Here is a 23,664-nt window from a genome sequence, read left to right as displayed (position 1 = left end):
TTGTTCCTTTTGTTGAGGAGAGGGACCTTCTACCTCTGAAAATTCTAGGAGTCTGGCTGTTCAACAAGGTGCAATTTAAAATTATAGAAAGTTTAGGAGACGTGGCTAGATTCAACTTGGAGAAATAACAGTCCCTTCGGAAAACAAATAAAGCCCTTCACTTCTCCAAACCTCTCTTTTTTGAAGACCACCCCTCCCCTAGACTGCACTTCAGTCAGGACTCTAGCAGGAAGCCTGCAATTTGGGCCTGTTCCCTCTTCAGAACAGCTTCCTGAAGGCGAATTAAACTCACCCTAGAAAATCGTTTTTTCTTCTAAAGTCTCCAAATCTCTGTCCTCTACAAGCTGCTCAACTCACCTTCAAACGTCAATGGAGAATTTGTGCTTCCTTGGAGCAGAGTGAAGCCAGGCTAGGAGCAGAGGTGGTTAGGATTCACTCACTAAACCAGGGCCCTGATCTACACTAAGAAGATCGGAGGAGCCAGTGAAAATGAAAGTTAAATTCTTGGGGGAGGGCAGAAAAGGAGAAGAGAAACTATGGACCAATGGGAGGCCTCCACGTCAGGACCCTGGGAAATGACCAGGCTTTTGCACCGGGGCCAGATGAGCCAGTGACTACCTTCTTATCCCTTTCTCAGTTCTAGTCCTGGAAGCTCTTTCATGGCTCTTCAAGGTAATTCGCCCTTTGGAGCACTAGGCTTCCCTGGGCAGTGGAATTATACACAGATCCACCTTGCCTTGTTCCCTTACAAATGAGCCGTCATGAGGAAGAAATAAAGTACCTCCTTTACCACAGTGAGGACCACACAGAAGGCTCACCTGAGGCAGCTATACTTGCACACTCTCTCCTGTCCCACACCCACCAGCTGATCTAAGTGAGTCTGACCAGTTTGTGTCCTATAAGGTGATGTGAGAGGAAATAGCTATCCAAATCTGAAATCACCTCAGGTGGTCAGTCAGAGGGGCTATCACAGTGGAAGCACAGTGATGCTGACTTTCAGAACCTGGATTCAGTATGGCCAAAATGACACTTTTCCTAATTAGACTGGGTTGATTAAATTGTATGAACTGTCCTTTTGGGGCAATGTCATCCAATACTGTTTAACATATAATCTCTATTTCTTACCATAATAAAAGCGAAGCAGGGAAATAATCATGACATCTAATTTTCCATGTCAACTTGAGTGTCCACAAGGTGCTCAGATCAAACATTACTTCTGGATGTGTCTGAGAGGTTGTTGTTTCCAGGTTAGCATTTAAATCTGTGGACTCAGTAAACTTGATTGTCCTCCCCAGTGTGGGTGGGTATCAGCCAATCTCTTTAGGGCCTGAATTAAAGAAAAGGTGGAGGAAGAACGAATTTGTCCCTTTTGCTTCTTGTCTGCCTGTTTGATCTGGGGCATAGGTCTTCTCCTGCACTTGCACTAGCAGTTGCACGATCTGGATACCCTGGTTCTCGAGCCTTCAGACAGGACCTGATTAAACCATCTGCTTTTCTGAGTCTCCAGCTTGCAGACAGCAGATCCTGGAAGTTCTCAGCCTCCATAATCACTTGAGTATATACATATATATATATATATACACACTCATATATATATTATATATATCATCAGATATATATATATCAGATATATATATGATATATATATATATATATCATATTGATTCTGTTTCTGTCAAGAACCCTGACTAATACAGTAGTGAAAAAATTCTAAAACTCTGTGTTAAGTGGCATAGGTGAAATGTGATCATGATAATGATACCGACGCAGATGAACTGTGCTATTTCAAAAGATGTGTGCCTAAAAATGCCTTGGGGAAGTTAAGGGGACAAGGAGGATGTTGTAGGGATGATAATACTCAAAATCAACCTTAATCCAGTAAGATCTGGTCAGATAAGAGGAAGTCAACATAAAAAAAGAAAGAGCTTTGACTGGGATCTACCATCTGAGTGAGCCAGTCTGAAGTGCAGTGAGCCTTTTACAGGAAAGGGGTGGTCAAATAAAGAGACACTTGTACTTTAATCACGTTTTCCCAGGGGTTTCAAGATCTTTTATCATGTCACTTCTGATATCTTTTCACATTATTAACACCAATCAAGTATCTCATTTTGTTTTATTAAAAGTTGTAAAGATGCCCCTTTATGGAAATTCTTCCTACATGCTCCTCTTGCTCCTGATCTCTCAGCTGAGCTCTGTTTCTTGCTGGCAGATATGGCCCGAAGAGAAGGAGGAGCAAGGTTTTCAGGAACTGAACTAATCCCTGAGTTTGAATTTGGAAATCTGGTATGACTAGCAAACTTAAAAGAAGCTATGGATCCAGACAGCTGTCATACTATTAAGGCTCCCAACCCATAGATGACAGGGTGTAGGATTATGTGGTGTGCCTATAGAAACCCTACATTATTACAGTGACAGATGTTACATTATTCACCTTCAAAGAATTCTCTGACTCTCCCTTATTTCTTCTTCAAAGGATGTTTTTCATCCCTTAGGAGGGTGAGGCATAGCATTTTTCTCTGCTGCTCTCTGTGCAGAACTGGTCCAAAAGACAGGGCTGTGGCCTATGGAGATCCACTGGCTTTCTCTTGGGCATCCTTTGCTAAGATTTCTCAGGAAGTTCTCGCTGGAACTAGGATTACTACTAGAGGTGAGGTCACAGTCTGTATAACCCGAGTTAGGAAATGAAAATGCATGAGTGGAAGACAGGAGGGAGAAATGCAGTGGGCAGCATGGCGTTATCACTAATACCGTCATTAGCTATCTCCATCCTCACCCCACATTGCACCTACAACTGTAAGTTTCATAAAGTCAGACAGAGATTTTCTCTATTTTGTTGCTTAGTGCCTCAGATCTCTTAGAAGTTGTTGCATATAAAGAATGATAAAGATATAGAAATACAGACCTACCGCTGTAAAGCTCATTGTAACTGATTTGAACATCTGGATGATAAACAGGCTTTACGGTTCTTACTGTGAATACAATTGCTGTGTTACACAATGAAATTCTTTTATTCTTATGGTATTATTAATAAAAACGTAATTCCCCTTTGACAAAATTTAGCCAAAATTTTTCGTATCTCTTGATTTCTTCCTAAGGATTATTCAGATTGATGTCTAATTTGTCTCCACTACCACATTTTAACCACATTAACTCGTACTTTGTTTTAAGGTTTTCTTAAATGGAAAAATGTTGGAAATCCATAAAAAATGTTAGTCAAGGGGAGATATTTCATATTTCCTCTCCAAGCAGGAGATGTAAGGACTGGAGGGGAAACACAGAGCCCTAGAGAGGATTTATTTTTCCCTGTAACTCAGAACATGATAAGCTGGAATGTGGAGCATGCCAACATGCTCAACTCTGGTGAAAAATTGTATGTGGTGAGAGGAGCTTGGTGAATTCAGGTTTCCTACTGGCCCATGTTTTCAGGTATCTTCAGGATTTGATTTCTCTCAGCTGCAAACCTGATGCTTCTTAGGAAAGTCCCAAGATATCAACCAAGGATATGGGGTCAGTTCAGAGATTCAAAGGGAGAGGAGTACAAGGATGGATATTGATCTGTGGAAGGATTGGGAATGGAAGAAGTATTGGACAGAGAAGACGTCTTTGAAAAAGATAGCTCTTTTTTTTCAAACATTGCAATCAATACTGCTAGTGCTGTGCTTGTCCACAACACAGTTATCCACTGAGCTCTCCAATCCTGCCCAGTTTCAATCATATAACATAACTAAAAAGACATCTATCCTTAATATCTCTGCATTAACCGCCATATTGCATACCATCATTACTGAATATGCAAAGCAAGCAAAACTGAGGTTCTCTTTCCACTAATGGAGCTATTGATTCTAACAAAACATTACCTTTAACCCATAGATCAGCATTACAAACCTTGAACAAATGTAAAAAAAAAAAAAAAAATGGAAACTAAATATGAAGGCACTACAGAGTGACAAAAGAGTTAGAATCTGCAATGCAATGGACACTTGGCAGAAGGAAAGAGTATTGGGGCAGTTTCCTGGTTTTATGGCTTTTCATTTGAAAGCAGATCTCAGTCAGTAGTGTATGGGACCACTAAAACTCAGCAACATACAGACTTATTGGCTTGAAGAAGAAGAATGATGTGGGGCTACCACAGCAGCTGGGAAGTGGTGGGGAATATCTGTAAAAGAGAGATGCAGAAGAAGAGATCCCAAATTGCACATTTGAACTCTCACCAAATCTCTAAACTACACGTGTGAGAGAAACGACAAGTCATAGAAGTAGGGCTAACAGAACTGAAGAGAGATTTCAGCTGCAAAATGCAGGGGAGAATTAAGAATTTGAATTCAACCAACTTAACTATCAGAAAAAAAACTAATATTTTTCAGAGAAATAAACAGAATCCAGAGTCTCTACATCTCATTCACAATTCCCCTGGAAGAATTTTAGATACAATATAAAATCATTCAACACAGAAAGAAACAAAAAAACATGGCTCCTACTCAAGAGAAAAGGAAATCAATGGGGACCCACTTCAAACAATCAAGATTTTGTATTTAATAGACAAGAACGTTGCAGCAGCTATTCTATCTAAGGTGAAAGATGTAAAAGAGGATATGCTTACAATAATGACCAAAGAAGAAACATCAAAAGACAAATAGAAATAGTGCTTTTAATTGAAATATTAAAACTAGAAACTACAATCAGTCAAAAAACCAACCCAGGCTTGGTTTAGGGGAAATTCAGATCATAAAATAAAGCCCGGGTGAACTTAAAAGTAGATTAATAAAAAAGATCATATATGAAAATAATGAACAGAACCTCAATAACCTGTTAAAAAAAATCAAGATAATAACATAGGCTTAAACCACAGGACAACTACTAAATTACTGCAATGCAAAAACTATACAAGTAGCTTAATTAAATGAGAAACAAAGAGGGAAGCCAGTTCGGTGGCATAGTGGTTAAGTTTGTGCACTCCACTTTGGTGGCCTGAGGTTCTCAGGTTTGGATCCTGGGCTTAGACATAGCACTACTGGTCAAGCCACACTGTGGCGGCATCCCACATAAAATAGAATAAGATTGGCCATAGAGGTTAGCTCAGGACCAATCTTAGTCACACGCACACACACACACAAAAACATGAGAAACAAAGGTGTAAAAAAGAACATGTTCTTTTAATTACATGTAGAAAATCATCACCCAAAATGCAATACCCATTACCCATCATTCATACTAATGATAAATGAGGAATTTTAATCTCATAAAAGGAAATAAGGAAAGGCCTACAGTTAACATCATACTTATGGTCAAATATTGAATACATTCTCTGTACGACTGGAAATATCTAAGAAACACATCAACACACACCATTCATAGTCATAGCTGAACTATATTTCCCAAAATATAAGGCAAGAAAAACAATAAAAGCATAACTATCAGAATAGAAGAAATAAAAGTCTCCAGATGACTTTGCAGATGACACAACAGTTAAAGTAGAAAATCAAAATAAATCTAGAGCAACCTACTAGAATTAGTAACTGAATTAAGCAAGGTTATAGAACTCAAGGCCCATATTGGAAACCAAATATATTTTATAATCTAGCAGTGAATAATTTGAAAATTAAACTTAAACTTCCCTTTATAATAATGTCCTAAAATAAACCACCTGAGGAGATGAACAATGCCTCATTTGCCACCCTGAGTAATTGATTATACATGTCACCTATATGGGAGGGTTCATAGCACTGGGAGGCATTGTTGAGTGGCTGTAGATATGAGATAAAAAGCAGATCTGGGATTGGAGAATATGGAGAGATTAACAGTCAGAATCAGTAGATCCCTCATCACCATCCTTGGACAAACTGGGTGGTTATTAGAATCCCATATCATTGAGCACAGATCATGTGTCTCTATTCCATTAAGGATCTCAGGTCATCAGGGTTTAGAAACATCTGGTCACCAACTAGTGATGGCTGTAGATACCACTGCCTACTCATTATTCATGATGAACCTGCAGGATGAAGCCTGCTTACTCCCTGAGATTCCATGAATCCTCTCCCCTAAATTTCCATTGTGGATACCTATCTCCCAAATTCATGGCCCAGTACAATCCTAAGGTCCCAGAAGTACAAGATGGAGCAATTGCTACTCAGAGAACTTGGATCATGAGAGAACCCACACTTGATGCCAAGTGAACTTTTTATACTGAGTCCAGAATTCCTTCTCAGGACATTTCTGAGGAAAAGCTAACTATAGGCTTCCTACTCTTGTGAGGAAAGAGCTTCATTTGGGGTTAGGAGATGCTGTTTAAAAAAGGATGTCTTGGGGCCGGCCTGGTGGTGCAGCGGTTAAGTTTGCACGTTCTGCTTTGGTGGCCCAGGGTTCATAGGTTGGGATCCCAGATGCGGACATGGCACTGGTTGGCAAGCCATGCTGTGGTAGGTGTCCCACATATAAAGTAGAAGAAGACTGGCATGGATGTTCACTCAGGGCCGGTCTTCCTCAGCAAAAAGAAGAGGATTGGCAGCAGATGTTAGCTCAGGGCTAATCTTACTCAAAAAAAAAAAAAAAAAAAAGCATGCCTTGAAGTTTTCCCCTGTGTTTGCTAACTCAGGTACTTTTCTCTTTAACTCGTTTCACATCTTGAACTGGTTTCCTTAATGAGTTGTGGCTTCAGCCATTGTAGCAATAGGGTGACGAGAAGGCAGAAATAAAAGAGAATATAGATAAGAATTGATTTCCTCCAATGTCCATGAATGAGAGTTTGAGGGGTACATGTGTGTGTGTGGAGAGAGACTGGCTGTATCTAACCTGGAATGGAGAACTGAAGAATTTCTGTGAAACAGGGACCAGAGCAGACACTGTTTGGCCAAGTAGCCTGTTATTTCTATTTCTCTCAGCTCATAAGTAGATTGGGAAAGAGTTGGAAATAAAAATGTTAATGACATTGGGACAACACTACATGCTGCAGGAACCCTCAGTGCTGCAGCATCTGCCCTGCTGTCTCACTGCAGGAGGAGAATGGGCTTAGTAATTCATTCCTGAGGACTGCTGTAGCCTTTCAGCTCACTGGAAACGGTGAGGCTGACCAGAAAAGGAAACATGGAGGTACACCATTGTTGAGGGAGCCCACGACCAAAGTCCTAACCTTTCCTCTATCACTGTAGTCATAAACGGAACCAGCATGGAGATGGGTCTGGGCAAACAGAGAAAACATTTTCCATTGAGAGAGAATTACTGTGGAAATAGAAAAGAATGGCAAATCAACTTATGCCTAGCATATATATTTAGATTAAAGAGACTATTCCAGTATTTAAAATAAAAACAGACGAAGTAGCTTTGAAGAAGGTAAAATTTTATTTTACAATGAAGAAATATTTATTATGTGCACAATACAGTATTGTTAAATACAGTCGTGCACTACATAATGTTTCAGTCAAGGATGGACCGCATATACAACAGTGGTCCCTTAAGATTAGTATCATATAGCGTAGGTGTGTAGTAGGCTATACCATCTAGGGTTGTGCAAGTACACTCTGTGATATTCACACAAAGATGAAATCGCTTAACAACCCATTTCTCAGAACATATCCCTGTCCTTAAGCAAGGCATGTCTGTATAGGCAGAATGTTGTACAGTAGATCTCGAGAACTTACTAAAATTGCATAACTGAAACTTTACATTTATTGAATAGCAACACCTTAAAAATTTGTTGAGAGGTTAGATCTCATGTTAAATGTCCTTACCACAATTAAAAAAAGACTGATTGATATCAGACTATTATATAGCAAAGTCAAAAACAATGTGTAGAGGAAAAAAATATTTTGCACTCAGATACCTATCTGTAAGTTGAAATAAAGATAGTTGATTTAAAAAAAGAAATATGTATTATGCAAAAAGATGAAATTAAGAAATGATTTGTGATTCTTTAATCAAGTTTTTCTGTATCAAAGCAAAGCAAAGGTACTAATATTTAAAGTAGACTAATAGTCATTCTTAACATTAATTATTTCAAAAAACAGAGAAAGTTCAACACCAGTCTGGATTAGCACTTACGTGCTAGGAAATGAGGAAGACACACAAACATTTTATTATTTATTTCCCACAGTAACTCTTATAAGTCTTAGTATATTTATTTCTGATGATGAACTTAATCCAATTAAATTAAATTTAGTAAAGGTCAGTAATTAGCAACATCACTGTGATAATGAAATTCTATCTGATTTCAATGTCCAGGCTATCAAACATCCACAGTCTTTACCCTCTACATCATGTCACCTGCAAGAGCATCCTGGTCATGAAGTAGCTCAACTTGGTTTTAGCCATTACCATGACCTTCTCCTGCTTCATTAATGGCTACATGGATTGAGTATATCAACGTCTATCTTGTGGCACCCAAGATTTTCCCATGATGCTCCCAGCTCCTTCTGCAGGTCAGCATCCCGTGGGTTCTCCTTCCTACCCCACACCAAGGGAATTTGGCTGCTACCTTTTCTTTGGGTGTGTACTGCAGAGAGGGCACCTGCGTTGGAGAAACCCAGGCCTAGTTTTAATCCTACCTCCTCCACTCATCAGCCGGGGACATTCGGGAATATCTCATAACTTTACATATTCTTTTAACTGCCTGATAGGAATGCCTTCTTCATATGATATGTTTGAAGAATAACTGACATAACAATCCCCTACATATATGTATTTATACACATAATTATATAGATATGTGTGTGTGTTTATGCATATGCATGCTTAAGCATGACTGTGTATTGATATACCATTTCCAGACCAAGTTATTTCTTTTTCATTCCACTGGGACAAATTATCACCCATCTATATCTTGATGTAGACTCTAGGCAGTAGCCCATCCTAGTTTATAAGACACAGTCCTCTAAGAAAGTTTGTACCTTTATTATCCTGGGTAAGTCTATTCCTCATCCTGAATTTGAAACTGAGTAAAAAAGCAAAGCAAAGCAAAGTGGGTAAGACTTTATATATGGTGTATACTCAATCTTTTTACCACAAGGAAAAGGCCTGAATACTGAAAGCCTGTCCCTTATAAGAATAGCTGTGCCTAGAGGTGGCTTCCTCTGCTGGAAAGATTTTGGAAACTCATACTTTTGCAGTTTTCTGACCCATTCCCAATAAAAGGCCTTAAGCTTTAGTATAAAAAGTTCTATAGAATAAGACTGGAACAGGAGTGGCCTTAACAGTGGCATTTGGGAACTTGAAAAATGAGACCAGTAGAATCAATTATTTTTCCTCTGAAGGACACAGGACCTTGTACAGCTATTGCACAGGACATTGACACAGCTTATACTTTTCAGTAATCATGAGAGAAAATATTTATTATATTGTATAGAACACTTAAGTCGTTGTTTTATGTTCAGTAACACTTAGTTCTACACAACAATCTAACAAGTACAGTTTTAAATCTTAATTTGTATTTTAGAAAAAGAAACCCAGAATTTATTTATCATTACATATCTTATAAAAGAAGAGACAGGATTTGAAGATAAACACTCTGTATATAAAATCTTCACTCTGGGTATATGCATGGCTTATGTTTTCCTTTCCTTGATCCTCTGATGAACCTGGTGTATTCTGAGCAACAAAGAAACATACACGCGAAGACACCTTACTTGTGGGTGGTGGGTGGAGGGTGATTACGGACTGTCCCAGATAACATGCATGGTGGCAGACAGGCTTTGCTATGTCTCTTCAGATCAAAGATAAAGGAAAATATGGAGATATGGGAGAGCAACCATGTTATATCAAGACTGCACTGCCTTTAGGAGGGATTAGACATCTTTCTTTGAGAATACAAAAAAAGGTAAATGGCAAATAAGCATTTCTCCTAACTTAAACCAAATACAGCGTGCATCCCAAAGATCAGTAAAATTTTTAAAGTGAAAAAGGAGACAACAAGGAAGAGATGATGTGAATGGTGCAGATGAGCTCAGGGATAGAGATGAAACCCAGAACAAGGGGCACTACAAGAAGTGGGTGAGGGAAACAGAACGTTCACGAGCTCGGTGGGCACAGTGTCATGGGAGCTGGACAGTTCCAAGGATTGAAATACGGATAAGCAGTCCGGGAAAAGCGACATTTAGAGAACTTGTAGATGAGTGACCCATGGTTTGTGACATTGAAAAATGAGACAGTGCCTCCTTCACAGTCTAGGAAAACCCCAACATGATGGGGAGGAACAGTCACAGAAAGAGTTAAGACATGGGGATCAGAGGTGGAAGAGTCCTCAAAGGCATTGTACTCTGATTCTTTCTGTAACCCTATAACCCAGTAGCCATACTGAGGTCTGTATCTGGAGTAAACATTTGGATGATTTGTGCCTCGCCTAACATCATACTTTATATTATGGGAACGTGTTCTACAGTATACCCCCAGGATCCAGGCATTTTTCTTGGACACATCTATTTCCCAGTAATGTTTCCCTGAAGAGAAATATCGGGAGCCCAAGATACCATAATTATAATACTCAACAGGCCAAATTGGCACAGATGTCACTTGCCTCTGATCTTCTGAAAGTATAAGATTCAAATTTAGGTTGACTGGATTCAGTGTGATATCCACTGCAGAAAAAAAATTATAAAATCAGATGACAAATATGCAGTAGGTGTATCTGGTGACATTGTGAGGAGGAAATTTGGGAAGTGATTACGAAAAACATGTATTGATGGATTGAAGAAGAGGGTAAAACATTGGAGAAATGTATTATACATATATATTTTTATATATACATATGTGTGTATATACACACATATATGTATGTATGTACACATATGTATATACATATATGCATGTAATGTATATATAATATATATATGTACACACACACAAATATATATGGAGGTAATGAGATGAGAACACATGGGACTAATATTATGGGATCTGAGACCACAAACTTCTGAAAAGGAATCAGAACACAGTGATTCGAAGACCCAATAACTTCTTCTTACCCCAGTAGCACTGGACATGTGTTAGCTCTGAAATGATAAAACATTCAATGATGTTGATTAGATGCAAGTGATTAAGCACTGATACCTATCTCTTCTCCAGAGTAAAGGCAGGGGAGGGGAGTACTGTGAGGCTACGAACTGATGAATGAGAGGATAAACCAGATACATAGCCATACTTTCTTAGATACAAGCCTATCTTCTTCAATAATATCCCTTCTTCTCTGAATACCATCCTCCTTTCTATCCTCTCTTTGAAACTATACCAGCTCTCCAATTTATTCCCTAAAACCACAAGAATCCTCACCCATGATCCTGCCCTTGCTCTCCTCACCTCTAAACATGTGCAGCATTCCACTCAGATCTGGAGCGCGGAATACACTCTTCAGTGTCTTGGAAATCGTTTTTGGCTTCTTCAGCTTCCAGATCTCACTCCTAGGAATGACAAAAAATGTTAACCCTGCATCTCTTACCTTCTGTCCCTCCAATACCACTGCCTTTCTCTCCTTCCATGCCATTGATGCACTTGAACTCTCTTCCCTGAGAAGCCTGAGGAGGGGAGAAGGGAGAGTGCTGACACTGGAGCCAGAAGAAATGTGCTCAGTCTACCTTCCTCTGTGTGACCTTGGGAAGGTCTTCACCTCAAAGAAACAGTTTCCTCTTCTAAAAATGGAGTAATTAATCCTTCCCTTGATATCTCAAAGAAATAATACAAAATTAGATGAAAGAATGCATAAGAAAAGACTTTGCTGCCTCTAAAAAAGGTATGTAATATTTGGAAAAGCCATCATAGTGGATCTCCCGGGGAGGGGCCACAGTCATGTGTTCCCAGGCAGATCAATAGTGAGGCTACAGATCCTGCCTATGATGTGGGTCTCTTTTTGGAGAGCCTGTGATCTTGTGTCCTAGTCAAATCCTGAACTCCAGTGGTGTGGCCTACAAACAACATTTGAGATCCCCAATGTTCTGGAAAAGAGTTAAAATCACTTGGCAAAGGAGGAGATATGACGACCCAACTAAAAATGTTTAGATTTTCATGTGTTTGTGAGGAACTTGATGCTGCCAGATGGTTTGGCAACTTTAGACACACGGCTTACGCTTTCCCATATAAGCTTATAAGGTGTGTGAACAAGAAGAGATTAATTATTGGCACTAGAGTCAAAGCTACTAACCCTGAGGTTCAGAGAACCTTGTAGAATGACCTTGTCTCTTCCATTTCCATGTAAGCAAAGAAAATATAAAATAGTTGCCACCATAGCCTATTTAGGGCTTGATGAAGCCCTCCATGTAATAAGATAAGTACTTATGAAATACAGGAACCCAGAGCAAGGACAATTGGTGAGTAAAATGAGTGAAGTCACAGGAGTCTGAAAATGAAATTCCTGATCCCTATTATCCACACTGGGCCCATAACTCTGAGAGCTCCAACCACCAAATTCACTACCATAGAATCTGGTCCAATCTCAAAAGACACGGAACACTTAAATCCTCCTCTATGACTAGCAATTTAAAATAACACTACATCCAAATTTCCCTGCTTTGGGAGATTCTTCATTCTGGTTGACTACCAGATAACTCTCATGGCTACAAACCTTTCTTGACAGCACAAAAGCACCACTCTTGGTAACCCATACGCACCATTTCATGATTCCACTCACGTCCTAGGAAGAAGAGAGAAAACATGAGCAAAGGAGTATAAGGATTAGAGGAGGCTTGATGAAAGAAAGAATAGAAAAACAATGGAGAAAATCAGAGAAATCAAAAGTGAACAATTTGAAAATATCAACGAAACTGACAAAACTTTAGTTAGACATACCAGGGAAAAAAGAGAGAGGAGGCACATTACTAAAATCAGGAATGACAGAGAAGACGTTATCACTGACTTTCACAAAGATTAAAACATTACAAAGTCTATGAACAATTGTATGCCAACAAAGCAGATAATCTAGATAAAATGGACAAATTCTTAGAAACACAGGAACTACCAATACTGATTGAAGAAGAACTAGAGGGCCCAGCCTGGTGGCGCAGTGGTTAAGTGTGCTCGTTCTGCTTCAGTGGTCTGGGATTCGTCAGTTCGGATCCCAGGGTGTGGACATTGCACCGCTTGGCAAGCCATGCTGTAGTAGGTGTCCAACATATAAAGTGGAGGAAGATGGGCACGGATGTTAGCTCAGGGCCAGTCTTCCTCAGCAAAAAGAGGAGGATTGACAGCAGATGTTAGCTCAGGGATGATCTTCCTCAAAAAAAAAAAAAAAAATCTAAAAAAACAAAAAGAAGAACTAGAAAATCTGAATAGACCTAAAGCATATAGTGATTGGACTGGAAATCAAAAACTCCCTGCAGAGAAAAGTCCAGGCCCAGATGGTTTCACTGGTGAATTCTTCAAAAGGTTCAAAGAAGAAATAACACAAATAGTTCACAAATTCTTCCAAAAAACAGAAAAGGAGGGAACACGTCCCAATTTGTTCTATGAGGCCAGTACTATTCTGGTTCTAAAACCAGACGGAGACACCACATTTAAGTAAACTACAGACCGCGGTCCCTCATGAATACAAACACAAATTTCATCAACAAAACACTAGAAAATTGAAGCCAACAAAGTATAAAAGATTATACACCATGGTCAAGTGGAATTTATCACAGAAATGCAAGGTTGGATTAACATAAGAAAAACAGTCAATATACTATATCATATTAATAGAATAAAAGATAAAAATCACATGATGATTCCAATAGAGACAGAAAAAAAATCATTTGACAAAATTCAACATCCCTTCATGATAAAAACAAAAAAGGAAAAATAACAACAAACTTGGAACAGAGAGAAGCTTCCTCGGCCTGATAAAAGGCATCTATGGAAAACCTCTAGCTAACATCATACTTAATGGTGAAAAAACTGAAGGCTTTTTCCATAGGATCCCTAAGATCAGGAACAAGACAAGAATGTCTGTTCTCACTACTTCTATTCAAAATAGAATTAGAGGTTCTTGTCAGGGCAGTTAGGTAAGGAAAATAAATACAAGCATCTCTATTGGAAAGAAAAACTATCTCTATTTGCCGAATATATGATCTTATATAGAGAAAAGATCTGCTCTATACACTGTCTATAGGTGACCGCTTCCATTTTTTAAATTTTACCTCACATGCAGACAGTGCTGATTCCAGACTTCACATAATCTAATTATTGTCTATTGTCTGCATTTATGCATCCAGGATGATACATTACACAAAGAAGAGGAAACAGGTACCAGCAACCCAGAATATGTAAATACAAACTACTATTTACCAACCACATTGTTCCCTCCCCTATGCCCACTTGCCATGAATGGTACTGATATTCACTCAGTCCCTGTTCCAAACACTTAAACCTCTTACCAAGCTAGTCCATTCTACATCTTTAACTTCCTTTGGCCTAGTGCATTTTCACATCATCACCACCATGGATTTACTTGTGTTGAAAAATACTTACCAATATATTTGGCCTTACTCTTAAATGTCACCAACTAGGTTTACAACCAAAGGAATATTTTTGCTCTCCATATTATTATAGTTTGGTTGTACATGACAAAGAAGCCAATGAAAATTGCCTTACCTAAAAAAGAGGATTGTGGCCAGAGAAATATTACTTTAGTCAAAAATGGACTGGAAGCTCAAATCCTGTCACCCATCTGGCCTTTCCGTGTTTCTATTCTCTTTTCTTCCTTATCTGTTGACTTTATTCTCAGAGCTTAATTGATAGAAACTTGAATCTCCTGGCAAATAAGGCAAATAAGGGCTCTACAGGGCCAAAGGAACCTCTTAGTCTCAACACCAGGATTAAAGCTCGAGGATACAGAAGAGAAAATAACTTAGATTGTGTTTCAAGAACCTCAGATTGAGCGGTTCTTACCTGCAGCAGCTGCGTAGTTGACCATTCACTGCGACGCTCCAGATCTGAGATGAGCTCTTTCACCAACTGGTTCTGCTGAACCAGCTCATCCTCAGCCTCGGCCAAGGTATCCAGTGTCTTCTTCTCCTCTTCCTCCAGTTTGTTCAGTTCTCTCTGCTCCTCACTGTCCAGGATGCTTCTAAGCTGATTAAATTCTGTTTGTATCCTTTGTTTCTCAGTCTGTATATGATACTGTGAGATTGGACAAGAGAAAGTCTATCAGCTTGAGAACCTACTGTGCAAGAGATTAGGAGCCAGGAACCGAAATATTTTTTCAAAGAGTTTTAACCGTGAGGGGAGTAGAGGCAGGGGGACAATTTTTGAAACAGCTGCTTTTCTCCTACTATTTGCCTTTCAGTATATTCCAAAACAGGCCTCACACTGTCTTATTTATGCCAACTCTGGGACAAAATATAAAACCTGAGTGAGATTTACATTGTAGACAGATGTCCTGAACATTCATGCCTCCATGCATTACTACAATCCGAAGTTTGAACCTGGAGGAAAATCTTGGTCTTTTGCCTGGTGTCTTCACTGGAAGTACCAGAGCCTCACTGGAAAGAAGAAGAAAAGACAGAATTCTCCAGCTTTCCTCATCATAGAGTCTGTCTTTATGCTCAATTCCAAATATCTGTGTGTACTTGTAACAAAACCACTCTTCAGCCTTCACCCCCAACAGAGACAGGAGAGAGAAATCAAAGGGCTTCATTCAAGAGGACAAAGAACCAGGGGCTCCCTTGTGATTTGGACTGAAGGTCCTGCCAAGATTCCTGTCTCAGAAATCCCTCAGGAAGAGTCTCTTCCTACCTTCCAGGAAGTTCTCTTTTCTCTAACATCAGCTTCCAACTTCTCAGCTTCCTGCTGCTCCTTCCTCAGCCTCTCCAGAGCTGCCTGGAGCTTCTCCTATGAGAGAGAAATCACATCAGAGTCAAGCTATGGGCTTTCTCAGTACCTGGATAGACCATAAATGGGGAAGAAATCAGGCTGATCTCAGAAGAAACTAGTTTATAGAAATTGTGATTAGAATCTGATGGTTAGAATCTGTGACATGAGAGAAAATCTCAGGAGGTGAATGTGTTCTTTATTCCTGGGTGAAGTCATCATCCCCTCATCAAGATTAGCCTTATTCTCTATTTTCTTAGAGTAAGTATCAACTCTGCTGTAGCAAGGGAAGTGTTATCCTCTTACTGACATTCTTTCCACACCCAACCCACAATGTTGAACATCAACTATCCTGCTGAGAGCAGCAGTGGAAGCTAACCTTGCGAGAGGAATTCCCCATTCATACAACAAAAGAGAAAAAAGGAAAACCTCTCACCCTTGGCCAAGAGTCTAGGCTGTAAACTCTAGACTCATCTTTTGTGTAAATGAAAGGAATACCTAGAAGTGTCCTTCAGGCATTAGAAGCTGAGCCTAGGGTATGAGACATACATGGAGGGAGATTACAGGGCTCAGTACTATGGTGCCAAGGTGAGTAAAAAAGGATGAAAAGGTGAGATTTCCCACCAAGTATCATCTTCTGCTCTTTCTCCCTCCATCCTGGGCCCTACCTGACATTCCTTGACTGCCTCCTCCATGAGGGATGTGTGGTGACCTCGGTGTTCCTGAGACCGTTCACAAAGCCAACAAATGACCTTTCTATCCTCCTTACAGAAGAGCAGGAGTTTCTCTTCATGGTGCACACAGAGATTTCTCTTCTGCTCTTCCTCTGGGCTCAACTTGACCTCTCTGAGTCTCTCTACTATCTTGGCCAGATGCTGATTTGGCCATAGGTTTCCAAGTGAGTATCTGATACCACACACAGGACAGCCGTTTTCCCCTCGTGGGCTGATTTCTGCTTCCTTGTTGTTGGCAGTGATACAGGTTTGGCAGAAGCTGTGGCCACAGCCTAGACTCAAGGATTCTGTCAAAAGCTCCAGGCAGACAGAGCAGGTCTCCTCTTCCTGTTTGTTCGTCAGGATTTTTAAAGCCATAGTAAGGCTCTCCAGGCTTCTTCTTGTCCTAATTCCTGAGGTTCTCCTTGCTTAAAGATTCCTGGATAGCTAGGTGGATTGAAAAGAGATCGTGTAAGAATGGCATGAATAAAAGGGCTCAAATTGCACAGACATTAAGGACTGGCCAACACTGAAATGCTGAAGGACAAAAAAGAAGAAGAAGGAAACAAACCAGAAATGGAATTCAGTGGCCCGAGTAAGCCAGTAATGCCTCAGGCTTTTGCATTTTCTCTTCTTTCAGCCTGGAATGGTCCTTCCCTTGATAATTGCATGACTTCATTTTACACTTCGTTCAGCTCTCTCCTTATATGTCCTCTCACCAGAAGGGCCTAATACAACTAATTTACCTACAGCACAACCACCAATACATCATTCAACGTACATTTGCCATCTTTTTCTTATTATCACTATATAATAAATAATGTCTGTCTTTAATTATTCTACTCCTAAAATGTAACCCACACGTAGATCAGACACTTCATTTTGATTCACTGATGTGTCCCTAGTGCCCAGAACCCACAGGAACACAACGTTTGATGAATATATAAAGAATGTCTTCATTTCTCCATAGATGATTAGATTTTTTATTTAAATCAGCATTTCATCTTTTTTTCCCCCATTAACTAGCTGTTCTCTAATAGTGAACTTTGGGACCAAAGATATGGTTTCCAGGGAAGTATTTACCTCCTAATGTCCCATACAGGGTCTCCAATGCCCTCATGTTCACTCTCCAGGTACATCCACAGAAACAGCAAGGACCACAACAACGGAGTAATCTTATCACTAATAATTGTATAATCAGTTACAATTTATAAATCACTTTGACCTGTTTATTCCTCACACAAAAATCCTTGAGAAATAACAATTCCCTCAGATGTGTAAACAGAATCAAGTGACTTACAAAGAGTATTCAATCCAATAAACTGAATTGGGGTGAATAAAATGTCCTTAGGGTTCTCTTTCAGAGGTCTGGCAGTTGTGATCAACACTATCACACAGAGGTACATGTATTTGGGAAATCAAATAATTTCCCAAATAGGAGAATATGAAAAATATTCCCCTTGAATAAGCAACGATTGACTGAAAGGAGAATGATGAGAAGGGGACATAGAATGAGAAAGAGAAAAATATTTCAGGGAGAAGGAATCACATATATGAATGCCCTGTTAATGGAGAACACAGCATCTTCTACAAGCTTTAAAATGCCAGTATCGCTGGTGTGCAGAGAACTGCTAGGCCTCTGGCATTACATGAGCCTGCAGGGATCAAAGATGTGACCCTTCCTAAATGATCTAAAAGTGACAGTCAGTGTCTTTCCAAAGAGCTGGGTTCAGTGATGGGAGGTTGCAGAACCAGTTGATGGAAGAAATGGAGAGAAGCAGATGAGAGTGAGAAATAAGGTGAGATAAAAGGGACAGAATTAAAAATTCGATTGGACATGTCAGACAAAGGGTTATCATCTGGCTAAAGTTCTCTCTCCCTATAAGAAGGGTATTGGTACTACTTTCTCCTAGTACTTTTTTTAATTTTATTTTTATTGTTTTTGCAAAAGCAGACCTCAGCTTCCTTCCATAAGGGGGTTGTGACTCTTGTGATGAAATATTTTTCTGTAAAGTCATGGCAGCTATGCTCACGGTTCTTACAAGGTAATCCATCTATTGGAGCAAGACTTACCTAAGCTATGTCAGCTTCCTACATATCCACCTGGTTTTGTTCTCTTACAAATGACTAAGGGGGGTAAAGTACCTCCTATACCACTGTATGTATTCTCACTGAGAGCTCACCTGAGGTAGCCATGTCAACATTCTCTGTCTTCTGACCTGTGAGCCCCTGCTAAACTAAGTGAACCTAGTTGGTTTATGTCCTGTTGTCATATGAGTGGGAATGGCAAACCAAACCTGAAATTATTGCTGGTGGTCAGTCAAAGGGCATGTCACAGAGTAGTAGCATGGTGATGCTGACTCTTAGAACCTAGATTCAATATGGACAAGGAAACATGAAGCAAAATAAAAAAAAGGAAGATCTCAGTAGGTATGAATGCCTTGATACTTGCTCTAATGGACTGAATTGTGTCCTCCACACAGAGATGTTCATCTGTGTGAATGCGACCTTATTTGGAAACAAGGTCTTCGCAGATGTAATCAAGTTAAGATGAGGTCATATTGGAATAGAATGGGCTATAAATCCAATGAACTGTGTCCTTATAAGAAAACGAGAGGGCACAGAGACACTTAGGAAAGAAGGTCATGTGACAATGGTGGCAGAGATTGGAGTAGTGCAGCAACAAGGAAAGGAACGTCAAAGATTGCTGGAAAACACCAGAAACTAAGAGAGAGACATGGAACAGATTCTCCCTTAGAACCTCCAGAAGAAACCAAATCTACCACAGCTTTGATTTTGGATTTCTTGCCTCTTGAACTGTGAAAGAATAGGTTCCTATTGTTTTAAGCTATCCAGTTTGTGGTAATTTGTTACAACAGTCCTAGGAAACTAATATAGTTAAAAAGATTTGATAGTAAAAGAAAAGATCTGAGGTATGTAACGAACTATCAATCTTCCCCTTGCTCTGAAAAGAAAGGGTGAGGGCATGGTGAAAGCTGTATGGAGATACATTTAGACCTAGAAATCCGCCCACGTCTGTAATCATCCATAAATTGAACCTGAGGAAGAATAAGGCTGAATGTGGGCTGGTGGGTGTAATCCAGCCAATGGTAGAGATACTGAAAATGGAGATACTGAGACCAGATGCTCTTAGCCCCTGGCTGTAGTGATAATTGGTTAGGTCAGGCTCTGAAGACTGGCAAGACCAGGGTTTACATAATATGATAATGTCCACCCCTGCTTATAACTGAAGCTATGGGCCAACCATGGGTATGAGATTCTCTGTTATACTTCAGCTTGTTCAGTATCCAACACATGTTGTGATACACCAAGAGCCTACAGAGGAGAGAGGAGTGGAACATGCTTTCTACTGTGGGGCTGTGGACTTCATGTTCACAGTGGGGCTGCAGGAAGTTGATATCAAAGCAGCTTCCACCATAATGGCCACAGAAGGAGGAAGGTACAGAGTAACCAGATTCCCCAGACATGGGGAGTGACCCCACCAATGTCCAAGAGGGACCCTAAAGGCCAGCGGCAGTCTGGGAGGTAGAGAAGGGAACACAAGTAGCATCTGCCTGATAGAACTCCCACGTCATTTGGCTGCCACAGTGTCAGACAATTATATCCTACACTTGAGTCTTCTCCCAACATCTGGACTCACAATATTGCAAACTCTATGCCTCTCTTCAGGTTAGAGAGTAAAATGAAGGTGTCTCCAGGGAGCAAAGTGCAGGGAAGGATGTCCCTTGAAGTTTTCAGACAACATCCTAGACACTTCTCTTGCTTCCTGAGTCAGGAACTGCAATTGGGGAAAATAGGACCTGTTTTTGGCATCCAGAGACCTGAGGAACTCAGAAACATTGCCTCTGCCACTCCCATCCCTCTATGCTCAGAGCTCCTGCTTCAGCCACCCCTAGAGTCCAGGGTTAAATGTACTCCACACTGATGACCCTCTCCTCAAGATTTCTAGCAAAGCTTCTACCAGGTCACTGCAGATCCCCCACCCTAATTCAACTTTTAAAAAATGTTACCTCATAATGTTAGTCACCTTCTTATATACTATATCCATTATTTATTGTTTACGATCTTGCCCCAACTAGAATATAAGCTCCTACATGTATTTAACATTTATTGTATGTTGAATTGATAGTCATTGCATTTTTTCACACCAGCAGCCTGCTTTAGTTTCCATGATTTAAATTTTAAAATTAAGTAAATAAATCTACTTCATCCAATGTGTTGGGCCTTGTTCTTGACCCTGGGACGACAATCAATATCTGGCCAGAAATGGACCCTATCAGGAGTAAGGCACAGACTCACAGGGAGGCAGACACAGTGACTTCTGAAAAATGGGAGTATAGGACAGAGTGGGCATATATCAGAATGTATGCAACATCAATCAATGTGCTAATTGCTTAAAAGTGAGCTTAAGATGAGACATAGTGTCAAGTGATGGAGCAAACTTCTTAGCAAGCCCACTGAATCTTTGGGCTTCTTCTCAGCGATAATTGACTCTTATTAAATAGCTCTGAAAAAAGAAAAAGAGTCAGAAATGGAGGTAACAATCAACACAAAGGCATATCTAAGAGGAAGAATGATGAAGGGAAAGCTCTGAGGCAGGGGAGGACACTAGTACCAAGGGGCTACTGGAGTAAGAGTAAGCAGGTCTATTTAGGGAAGTGCAAGTAGATTCCTGAGACTGGGGCTCAGAAGGACACAGGATAAAAGGCAGCCTCAGGGGCTGGCCCCGTGGCCGAGTGGTTAGGTTCGCGCGCTCCGCTGCAGGCGGCCCAGTGTTTCGTTGGTTCGAATCCTGGGCACGGACATGGCACCGCTCATCTAACCACGCTGAGGCAGTGTCCCACATGCCACAACTAGAAGGAGCTACAACAAAGAATATACAACTATGTGCTGGGGGATTTGGGGGAGAATAAGGAAAAAAATAAAATCTTTGGAAAAAAAAAAAAGGCATCCTCAGAGGCAGGCAACAGTTAGATCATCTGCCCAGCTGTCTTCAGGCAGGCCAACAGCTGAGGATATGTCAGAAAGGCCACAGACAGCTCCTTGGTGGTTGCCGGGAGGGGAGTGACGGAATCAGCTTCAATATTACCTCTGCCATGCCCCCAATACTCCATTGTCTTTGATGCCCCATACTAGAAGCTTGGGCTTTCACATATTTGGAAAACAGAGACCTCTTTCACAAGGTTTTCTTCTGGGGAGGTGGAGGTGGACAGAAGAGAAGAGACTTTCTGTTCATCTCTTTAAAAGAAAGAGAGAGAGAGAGAGGATTTGGTTCAGCCTGGAGAAATAAGGTCCACTCCAGGAAACAAACAAGGCTCTACCTCCTCACACTCCATTCTTTCAAGGCCTACCCTCTCCAGACTTAAGACTGCCATCTGTCTGCACTGACAGCAGGAAACCTGCAAGCTGGCGTTTCTTCCCTTCAGAGCAAGTCTGAGCTACAAAGGAAACGCACCTAACCTCGCCTAGTAATTTCTTCCTGGAGTCTCCCATCCCTGCCTCCCACAGACTTCCCCACACACTGTCAGGCTCCAGCAGAGAAGCCTTGATTCCTGATTTAAGTGGTGAAAAAAACCAGGACAGGTATGGTCAGGATTTACTTACCAAACAGGGGCTCAGTCTGCTTGAAGTAGTTTCTCCCCAGGAGCTGGCTGAGAAGTGAAAGTGAAATTTGGGGGCTGGCAGGAAGAGGAACCCGGAAGGAGCTTCGGGGCCAAATAGGCAGCGGTCCTTGGGGCCACTGGAGAGAGAGCAATGCTTTAACCCAGTGGTTTTCATGGGGAGAAAGGAGGATTTGCCCTGAAGGGATATTTGGCAACGTCAGTGGATGAATTTGGCTGTCTAACTGGGGAGATGTTACTGCCATCTAGTGGCTAGAGGCCAGGGATATGGATAATCATTCTACAATGCAGGACAGCTCCCACAACAAAGAATTATCCAGTCCAAAATGGCATAGTGCTGAGGTTGAGAAACTGTTTTAACCCTTTCTGCTTCCTAGGCCAGCTAGACATGAAGTGTCTCCTACCACTTTCATGATTGTGCACAGGCCCTCAATTCAGCCTCCTGATTTGAATCGTCCCTTCAGATCTGATGTTCCATTTGCTCCCCAAAAGCACTGCATCACCTCCTAGGAGATGGGAGTTGGGTGGGGGAGGGATGGAGACTACTGAGAAGAGTTGGCCACAAAGGACCTGGGGAACTTTTTGGAGTGTTTGAAATTTCCTAAATCTTCATTGTGTGGTAGTTACACAGGTGTAAAACTTTGTCAACATACGAAATTGCACACTCTTTTAGGGTACATATTGGTGCTCATAACATGTATCTGAATAATGTTGATTGTAAAAGAAAATGAAGTTTTCAAACTGATTTTTATGTGAAGCTGAGGCCTCAAGTCATGAATTGGGACCTTTGGGCCCTGGACAGAAAGGGGTGCTTTGAAACTGAGGTAAGTTTGAAACCTAACAGGGAGTAACCTTAAACAGGAGAGTCTCTGTCAGATTTCACCACTGTGGGGGATCAGAATTGGCCACTCCAAAATGTGTCTCTTTAGCTTGATTAGTTTTAAGAACGAAAGACTCTGAAAGAAACTTTGAACTTCCTCCTAACTGCCTAAAAGAATTTAAGATAAAAGGCCTGTCCCCAGGACAGGCTGTCACCATAGATAACTCTGGGTATCAACGCACTGTGAGGGCCATTGCTAAGCCCATTTTTATATACCAAACATTTGCTTTTCCATCCCCATGTGAGTTGCCTTCCTCCCCTTTGAAGTCCCAAACCACTACCCCCAACATCCTCCTTTGTCTTTAGGTGAAGATGATATTTAAGCTGCAGCTCAGCCATTCTGGAGAGTTACTCGGCTTTCTTGGGTTTCTCCCATGTATACATGTTATAAGGCTTTGCTTGATTTTCTCCTGTTATTCTGTCTCATGTCAATTTAATTTGTAGGCCAGCCAGAAGACCTGGAGTGGGTAGAGAATTTGTCTTCCTCCCCTACACTACTCTTCTTGGGCACAGGATGCTCCCAGTACATTTTGTCTCTGTGAAGAGCACCCTCTGTTTTTGTGAAGAAAATAAATTGATGGATTAATTTTTTGTGTCATATTCTTCAAGGAAATCCTGTATCCTGTGCCCTTGTAGAGCATGTTATACAACAAAAAGAGCCACCTTTGAA

At 40.7% G+C, this 23,664-nt stretch overlaps 1 protein-coding gene across 6 annotated transcripts; it reads right to left on the bottom strand.

Annotated features, from left to right (window-relative positions):
* Positions 1 to 7,316: 7,316 nt before the first annotated feature.
* On the bottom strand, positions 7,317 to 22,336 carry TRIM34 (tripartite motif containing 34). Of its 6 annotated transcripts, XM_070272207.1 has the most exons (10): positions 22,098 to 22,289; positions 21,583 to 21,731; positions 16,428 to 16,919; positions 15,685 to 15,780; positions 14,839 to 15,069; positions 12,585 to 12,607; positions 11,281 to 11,381; positions 10,950 to 10,976; positions 10,502 to 10,562; positions 7,317 to 9,576 (listed from the first exon to the last, which is right to left on the bottom strand). In XM_070272207.1, exons 3-10 carry the CDS (start codon positions 16,848 to 16,850, stop codon positions 9,534 to 9,536), a joined length of 1,005 nt encoding a protein of 334 aa, XP_070128308.1. In that variant the 5' UTR covers positions 16,851 to 16,919; positions 21,583 to 21,731; positions 22,098 to 22,289; the 3' UTR covers positions 7,317 to 9,533. The 6 variants fall into 6 exon arrangements, with proteins under 6 accessions (XP_070128308.1, XP_070128307.1, XP_070128309.1 ...); XM_070272206.1 differs by lacking the exon at positions 21,583 to 21,731 and having other exon boundaries at positions 22,098 to 22,336; XM_070272208.1 differs by lacking the exon at positions 21,583 to 21,731 and having other exon boundaries at positions 7,317 to 8,500; positions 22,098 to 22,336.
* Positions 22,337 to 23,664: the final 1,328 nt, after the last annotated feature.

This window comes from Equus caballus, chromosome 7, assembly GCF_041296265.1.
Source record: "Equus caballus isolate H_3958 breed thoroughbred chromosome 7, TB-T2T, whole genome shotgun sequence".
NCBI lineage: Eukaryota > Metazoa > Chordata > Mammalia > Perissodactyla > Equidae > Equus > Equus caballus.
Note: the sequence above shows the minus strand (reverse complement) of the source record. Positions and strands in the feature narration are given on the sequence as shown.